The sequence below is a fragment of the Sinocyclocheilus rhinocerous genome, unplaced genomic scaffold (assembly GCF_001515625.1).
Source record: "Sinocyclocheilus rhinocerous isolate Xijiao unplaced genomic scaffold, SAMN03320098_v1.1 scaffold3323, whole genome shotgun sequence".
Lineage (NCBI taxonomy): Eukaryota > Metazoa > Chordata > Actinopteri > Cypriniformes > Cyprinidae > Sinocyclocheilus > Sinocyclocheilus rhinocerous.
In genome coordinates, this window is record NW_015662926.1 from 140,047 (window position 1) to 149,094 (window position 9,048).

Below are 9,048 nucleotides of genomic sequence, written 5' to 3' on the forward strand. Positions count from 1 at the left end.
ATATATAAAATGAATATATAATGTGGTATTTGCCTATGAGGCCATCTTGATTGTCAATTCATGTAAATACATCAGTTCTGAAACCTTCTGTTTATTCTGTATTTTCTCTGTGTTCAGAGGCAGGCCATCTAAAGAACCAACCAGGTCTCTCATCATTAGAAGTGCCTAAGAAGCCTCCAGGCTCTGGTGTAGTGAGTCCATCTCTGACTCCACTCGCGCTGCCCAGTAAACCTGAAAGCGTGGTCTCTATTACCAGCCAGTGCAGCTACAGCAGCACCATTGTACACGTAGGAGACAAGAAAGGTAAAATGATTTTTATGATAAACGATTCCGTATATATCTGTATGTCTGTTCGTCTGGCCTGTCTGTCTTTCTTTCTCTACTGCTATCTATTCTTATAAATAATGTTTCTGTTACAAAACCTAGTGAGCTGTCTTGATGTCTGCTGCCTACGTATGAAATTATTTGTTTTCTATTAGCATGTTGCTAAGGTAACAATATGATTCTAAACATAAATATACTGTGTATATATATATATAGCACAATTAGGCAAAACTGTGCATTTTAATTGCATTTGATTTAATTGTGTTTAATATAAATTATAAATAAATAAATTAGAATAAAATATGTATTTAATAAATATGATGATAATCATTTTTAATAAATGTAAAATGATGGTCACATAAATTGTTAAATTATTGTTTCTAATAATTATAATAAAAATATATAATTAATACATTTAAAATGATAATATAAATTAAAATTATTATTAATAAATTTGCAGATACTGATGAACATTTTCATTTTATGAATATTACAAATCTATATTGTTTGTTGACATCAATAAAAAAATATATATTTATTTTAATATTTGCTTAAAATAGCATTTAACAGTATTCAGTGTTAAATTATCAGCGTGTTTAAAGATTAAATTTAAGTGAGTGTTAGATGACTGAAATCATCTAAATGGAAATCTAATTTGGGAAATGAGCTTCCACAATAAAATATCAAATAACAGATGATACATATCGACAGAAATAATAAAATGCTATCTATGCAGCTCACAAGGTTTTGGATAGTTTATCTGTATTAGTGCTGTATGTGTTTTGTCTGTTCCTTGGTAAAACACCTTTTTTGTTTTAGTCGTATCCTCAACAAGACACATCTCTCCAAAGCAAGAATTATCTTCCAAACTTCAAAGTTAGTAAAATCTTCCCTTGACATAGGGACAAAAAATTGATCGCAAAGCCTTTTGATTGAGATGATGAGTAAAATAAAGGTGCAGATCACCCGGGCAGGGCTTCAGGAATTTATGCATACGTCTAGCATTTTCCCCTGATTCCCATCCCAACATGCATGAGATAAACTTGAGAAGGCCTGGATGCAGCCCGTAAACAAGTGCTGGTCGTGCCACCTGTGTTTTGGGACAACACTTTGCTCATTGTAGAGTTAAATATCTTGTGTTGTTCTTCGTAGAGATCATTGAAGACGTCCCCAGCGCTGAAGGCACTGAAGGTCAGGGTCTCACCGTTCCTCCGGCCGCGGTCTCGCCGCACAATCAGGAGCGAGAGGCTTACAAGAAACTGGGCCTGACCAAGCAGGTTCTGGCGGCACACACTCAGAAGGAAGAGCAGGCATTCCTCAGTCGCTTCAGAGAGCTGCGAGGTGTGCACGCTTTTAAAGCCGACTGCTCCCTCTATCTGGAGAGACAGAAAGGACAAGTTACATCTGAGGGTAAGGAGGGATTTGAGTCTAAACCTGAATTTTAAAGGCTGCACAGCACAGCACTTCTATTACACGTGAGCAGCTCATGATCCAGTGTTTTCAGTGTCTCAGAGCAGCTCAGTTCATAGTAAATGTGTTCCACACAAATACATCTCTGCATATGTGCTTGTAGTTTATAATGTGTTGTTTATAGCGTGCATGTGGGAATGCAATGTGCACCTACCATCATCCCAAACATGTAATGTAAAATACCTATAAACTGATCATTTAAAAATTAAAAAATGAAGACAAGCCATAAATATTATTATTATTAATATTTTGTTTAATATTTTTATATGATAAAAAACCTCAACATAATAATTAATTTATATTATTATTATATTATTATTATTATTATACATAACATTGATTGTTATTATTACTATATTATTATATTTCGTTTTATTATTATTTTACAGTCATATTATTATATAATAACATAGAATAGCTAAGCTTATTTTATTTTTTTTCCAATCACATTTTTTTTCTGATTGTAAATGTCCAAAAAAAAGTAGTCTTTACATAATATGAATGAATGAGTGAATGATGTTATGATATGATATTATGATTTTATTACAAAAATATTACTAAAGTAAAATAAAGGTGCACATAATTTCTTATTTTGTTTAATATTTGTATTCTGTAATAATAATAATAATATTATTACAACATTATTATAATACTCTCTTTTTTTTACAGGGAAATGTTACAAAATTTAAAAAAATTATTTTGTTTAATATTTTTATATAATAATAATAATAATAATAAAACAACTTAACAATAATTAATGAATATTATTATTATATTAAACAACATTGATTGTTATTATTACTATATTATTATATTTCATTTTATTATTATTTTTGTCATATTATGATATAATAACATATAATAGCCAAGCTTATTTAATTTTTTTCCAATCACATTTTTTTTCTTTGATTGTAAATGACCAAAAAAAAAAGTAGTCTTTACATGATATGAATGAATGAATCATGATATAATGATATAAGTCGATAACTGCTTCCTGTCTTTCTCTCCAGCTGTTCCCGCTGCTCGTTCTAAGCAGGGTGGCGGTGGTGCACCTGAGACCAGCGGAACCCGCCGGGGTCGCAACAAGAAGACCAAGTCCAAACGCATCAAGCCGAACGAGTCGTCCGACAGCACTCCTTCAGGCCGTAGGCCACCACCCAGACCTCAGCTGCAGGGCCTCAACCAGACCTCCTGGTCTCCCTCAGACACATCCCAATCCACCTTCCCCATCGCTTATCCGGCTGTGATGCCCGGGTACCCGCTGCAGATGTACCCGTGAGCCGGCGGCATGCAGCCCAGGGTAGATGCTCCACTGTCAGGCTTTGGGGAGAGTCAGTGCAGCCAGGATCCACACATCCCGATGCAGCCTATCCAAACGCCGTTCTCAGCTCCTCTGGTCACGCCCATGGTGGCTCTGGTGCTGCCCAACTATATGTTCCCACAGATCGGCGGTGCTCCACGGCAGCCATTCTACCCCAAGCAGGGAAGTTTCCCCGCACAGCCTACCTTTCAACCTCAGCCTAGTTTTGCTGCACAAGCACCGTTCCCTCCACAGTCCACATTCACCATACAGACCCAGTTCGCCCCCCAGAACCCCTTTACTCTGCAGACTCCATTCCCACCACAGCCGTTTCCGTTCGCGTGTCCCGAAGAACTGCCAAAACCACCTGAGCCTGAGCTGAGGGAGGAGCCTTCACGAAGCCCCACCCCTCAGTCCATGGGTGGAGGCGGGCGCCGTCCCCGCCTTTGTTCCAGTCACGCTGCAGCTCGCCTTTGCAGCTCAACCTGCTGCAGTTAGAGGAGACTCAACGCTCTGCTGAGAGACAGGAGTGCACAGCGCCATCTGTTGTACCGCAGGCAAACTGCAGCAGTAGTGTGGAGAAAGCAGGAAGTGCAACCGAGCAAACCAAAACTGACAAGGATGTGCCACAGGTTGGTAATCTTTATCTAATTTTCTGTGGCTTACAAGTACTGTCATATTACAGTGCATTTTTTACCATTGTGTTCCTTTTAAATACTTTTCTTAATTTCAGCTCTCATTCTTTCATTTTTGTCTGAAAGTATTCAAACAACACACACACACAGTCAGGGGTGTCCAAACTCGGTCCTGGAGGGCCGGTGTCCTGCAGAGTTTAGCTCCTACTTGCCTCACCACACTTGCCTGAAAGTTTCTAGTATGCCTAGTAAGAGCTTGATTAGCTGGTTCAGGTGTGTTTGATTAGGGTTGGAGCTAAACTCTGCAGGACACCTGCCCTCCAAGGATAGAGTTTGGAGACCCCTGCAACAAAGCAGAACTCAAATGCCAAACTTTGGCTTGACCAGCAGGTGGCAGTATTAAACCTTTTTAAAATACTTTAAGCAAGTGCATTCAAATTTTAAGCTTTGCATCTTCATTTTGCCACATTAGACTTAAAGCGTGCAGAATTATAGCATAATTATTATTGCAAAAGTAATATCTGTATTTTTAAAAAAATAATGAAATATTAATTATAATAAAATAAATAATAAATATAAAAATCTTAAACCAAACATGCCGCTTCAAAGTTTGTATTCTTCACATTAGGCTTTAAGCATGCAAAATTATTTAGGATTACCTGACGGGATATGATGTTCTGTACTTTTTTAAAATTAAATAAATAATAAATATTAAAAATTAATGGCTAAAATGATGGATTTTGTTACATTCTATATTTTTGTTGGTTTTTAGTATGAAGGCTCACCTGTCGACGGTCAGCATAGTGATGCGTCATCATCTAGTGACCTGCTGGACATTCTCCCAGAGGACTCGCGCTCCGGCACCGGCTCTGCTACCTCAGGCTCCATGGGCTCTGGTTCTAATGGCTGTGGGACGTCTGCTAGCGGCGGGTCTGCCAGCAGAACTGGTGAGTTTTGGGGTTTATAGTGGTAGATCTGATACAACACTTGTGTCTTGTGTTACCTCTTTATGATCACGTTAAACATAACCGACTGTGTTATTAATACTTCATTATAAAGGGCCTTTTTACCCAAAAAATGCATTTGACTGTTCTTACAAGTCTGCAAGTCAAATCAGTACTACACATACTGTAAAAATACTGTACGGTTATATATTTTGACAACCTTATATATAAGCACATAAGTGCAATCCCGAAAGAGGAAGAACCTCATATTCTTAGCCCACAATAAACAACATGTACCAAAAAAAAAATTTCCCACTTCCTCTAAATTATTTTGTATTGTGTTTGGTTTCTTCAATACATGCTTTCCATGTTAAAACTGTGGTGTTCAAAAGTTCCACTTCTCTCATCACTCCTTTCTGCTCTCTTTTAAAAAAATTTTTTTTTTTTTACATCTTCAGGAAGCAACAACAGCAGTAACTACTTCGGCAGTGTGGATTCTTCCCAGAAATCCCATAAGGCTAAGCAACAAGTCTCTGGTTCGGGCTCTGGGGCGCTGGCGCTGGATGGGAGTGAGACGCTGATCAAGTATGCACTGCAGGACCCACTGTGGCTGCTCATGGCAAACGTGGACGAAGATGTTATGATGCCATACCAGTTACCATCTCGGTGAGTGGGCGGAGAGAGGAGAAATAGCCCCCCCCACCCCACTACTAGTAATGCCCGCTTACCAGTAACCAACACCCCCTTCATGCCATTCATCATTAGAGCTCTAGTCATGTCAGTTGTAATCCACAATCTATACTGTGCTTGACCAGGTGAAACAAACTGTCATATTAACAGAACGATAGAATCTAGAAGAGGAACAGGAAGTCTTTTATCTTCCTGTCAGTTTGACCCACACTCAGTTTTCACAATGCTTGAAATACTTGTTAAAATATTTCTTCTTGAAAATGTGTGAATAGTTCTCATTTAGGGTCATGAATGCGCATGCAAAATTTCAAAACATACATGTGTTTTGCAAAGGCTGTACAGTTTTTATTATGAAAACTGAAAACCTTTATTGTAGCTTGTCAAACACTAAAACATGAAACACATGAGAAGTTAGGACTCAAAGTTTACTAGAAAATGAAGAAATCACTCTTTCACAGTCAAAAAAATCAGCCAAAGGTTGTTTTTAGCAGTTTTTTCCCCCATTGATTACATTTACTAAATTGAAGTACTGAAAAGAATGTTAGGTACTATTTATTCTTGTAGTTATTTGCACCTTAGTGTCACTTTTTTTTTTTTTTTTTTTTTTTTTGTTCAGTTATTTTTTAAAATAAATATCCAGTTTTTAAAAATACAGCTTCAAGTTTTCAAGATGAAGAGGAAATTCCAAAACATACTTACAGTCGCTGATTCAGAAGCGCCAGATTGTCATAGCAAATTTTTGGTTTCCCCTTTTGTTTTTTTTTTTTTTTTTTTTTTTGTGTGTGTGCAGCTAATTTTGAACATATGTGAAGCAAATTGACCCTTAACACTTTAGAAATAACAATAAAATAGATGGGAATAATTATATATATATATATATATATATATATATAATACATTTTTTGTTTAGTCTCAAGCTACAGTAAAGGTTTACATTAATCTTTAGTGGTTTTCATAGTGTCTATTTTTCACAAATAGGATGGAAACCAAAGTGGGTCAATTTGACCCACAACACAAAATTTGTACCCAGTTTTTAAACACAACAGAAAGTTAAAGATATGCCATTAGGGTGTGTTAGATACATGTGTTTGAGTGAACTTAGCCACTGATTGAGTGTGTATGTGTTTGCGTTTTATTCGGCTTTCACTTGAAATCATTAGCAAACCAGTCAAATCATTGGTCAAACCCCTCTTGCAGTGACATCCAGAAGGTTCTGAGGGAGGACAGGGAGAAGTTGCGTCAGATGCAGAAAAGTCAGCCGCGCTTTACAGAAGAGCAGAAGAGAGAGCTGGCGGAGGTGCATCCCTGGATGAGAAGAGGTGGGCTGCCCAAAGCCATCGACATCAAGGTCTGTATAAACTGATATTTATCTGATATTTACTCAAGTCAGTTTTAAATTGAGCGGATGAGGCGTTAAAATAATGCTAAGCTGAATTTTCAGCATCATTACTCCAGTCTTCAGTGTCACATGATCCTTCAGAAATCATTCTAATATGCTGATTTGCTGCTTGAGAAATATTTCTTTAAAGAAACATTATTAGTAGTGTTGAAAACGGTTTAATATTTAATAAAACTGTAGTATTTTTGTTAGATTTTTTATCAATTTAATGCATCCGTGCTGAATAAAAGTCTTATTTTCATGAAAAAAAATCGTACTGACCCCAAACTTTTGAACAGTACTGTAAATAACTGAGTGTGTGTGTGTTTGGATTTTATTTTATGTATATAATATTATTATTATTTGTTTGTTAAATAATCAGTAGAATTACCATTAAATACACAATGTCCCATTTTTTAAATTAGAAATTTATTTTAAAATATTAAAGGGGTCATATGATGCTGCTAAAAAGAACATTATTTTGTGTATTTGGTGTAATGAAATGTGTTTATGCGGTTTAAAGTAAAAAAAAACACATTATTTTCCACATACTGTACATTATTGTTTCTCCTCTATGCCCCGCCTTTCTGAAACGCGACGATTTTTACAAAGCTCATCGGTCTGAAAAAGCGAGATGTGCTGTGATTGGCCAGCTATTCAGTGCATTGTGATTGGCCGAATACCTCAAGCATGAGACGGAAATGTTACGCCCCTCACATACCGTGTCCGGCCGGAGCGACGAGACATAAACATTAAAACCCATTACAAACGAGGCATTTGTTGCATCCAGTGGGGACATAATTACTGATTATAATGACTTATACTGTCTTTTTACGCGTTGCGTTGCATCGCGCAAACATAAAACCATGTCTGCATTTGTGATAAGAGAAATGACAAACAACAAGTGCTAACGTTAATCCACACTGCCCAAAACTCGCGTTTGAATCATCAAATACTGAGAAAATCACCTTTAAAGTTGTCCAAGTGAAGTTCTTAGCAATGCATATTACTAATCAAAAATTAAGTTTTGATATATTTACAGTAGGAGATTTATAAAATATCTTCATGGAGCACGATCTTTACTTAATATCCTAATGATTTTTGGCATAAAAGAAAAATCGATCATTTTGACCCATACAGTGTTTTTTTGGCTATTGCTACAAATATACCCGTGACTTAAGACTGGTTTTGTGGTCCAGGGTCACAATTGTAGAATACAGACTATGTCACATTAAAGAAGTAAAATGGGTTGCAAACTCTATGCAGACTAATATCAGTGTTTATCTGCAGGCGTGTGTCGGCTGTGAAGAGGTCAGTGAAACCCTGACAGAGGAGGATCCACCAGATCTGCACATGGGAGAAACCGAAAGCAGTGATGTCACGGTGCCTCCGGCCAATAGCAGTGAAGACTCTACACACTCAGAAACACATGCCTGTCCCGGTCCTGTCACCTGAACTGAACCCCTCTTTCCACCTGTAAGATTACAAACCTTGTCTGATCGGACAAAGCGGACATTTTAGCATAGAAAAAATGCCTCTGCCGCTGCCACAGACCTTCATGAAGACTCGTTCTGTTGCTTGTTTGTGTGAATGTGTACAGAAGTGTAAATACATGAATGGGAGAATGATTGAGTGAGAGAATAAATCAGAGTGAATTAATTATTTCCAGACTGTCTAAACTGTCTTTTAAGCCAGACTGTGCTGTTCAATGACCGTTACTGTTAGATTGTAATATTAAGGAATAATATTTCCTTTTCAGTGTTTCCCCGGCAGTTTTTTTTTCCTTAATGTGCATATACACGGACTAACTTATTTCTTCTTTACAACTTTTTTTTTTTAAAGGATAAAACCATTTTATATGCTTTTTTTTCTTCTAAATAGATGTATAAGCTCTTGTAACAGTTCTTCTGGTGTTTGATAGTTGTGTTGTTGGATATGTTTCTGATATCCTTTCAAATTCACAATTTAACACTGAGGATTTGTAGTTTATGAGCTGAATTATTATTTATTAGGGATGCACCGAATGTTCGGCAACCGAAATTATTCTGCCGAAAATAGCAAAAAAAAAAGCTCTTTCGGTGTTCGGCCGAATAAGCGAAAAGACCGAATAAATTGTACCGAACAATGACGTGACGCGATCAAATAGCAACCAGCGTAGAGTGAGATTCGCGCACTCTTTATAATGCAGCAAACATGACGGCAGTGTGGAAGCATTTAAAACTGTCCGAGAAAGACGCAAAAATCATTACAAGCACCGACAGCGAGAGACTGTCTACGACTGCATCGCATGTCTTCGATGAGAAGAGG

At 37.1% G+C, this 9,048-nt stretch overlaps 1 protein-coding gene across 1 annotated transcript in view; it reads left to right on the plus strand.

Annotated features, from left to right (window-relative positions):
* The window catches only part of LOC107728390 (period circadian protein homolog 2-like), a 16,776-nt gene extending 7,977 nt beyond the window's left edge, over positions 1-8,799 (plus strand). Inside the window, 8 exon segments of the mRNA XM_016538538.1 lie at positions 118-303; positions 1,477-1,734; positions 2,805-3,524; positions 3,527-3,726; positions 4,502-4,676; positions 5,132-5,339; positions 6,561-6,711; positions 8,032-8,799. Coding sequence (XP_016394024.1) covers positions 118-303; positions 1,477-1,734; positions 2,805-3,524; positions 3,527-3,726; positions 4,502-4,676; positions 5,132-5,339; positions 6,561-6,711; positions 8,032-8,196 — 2,063 coding nt within the window. The 3' untranslated portion in view covers positions 8,197-8,799.
* The last annotated feature ends 249 nt before the right edge of the window (positions 8,800-9,048 follow it).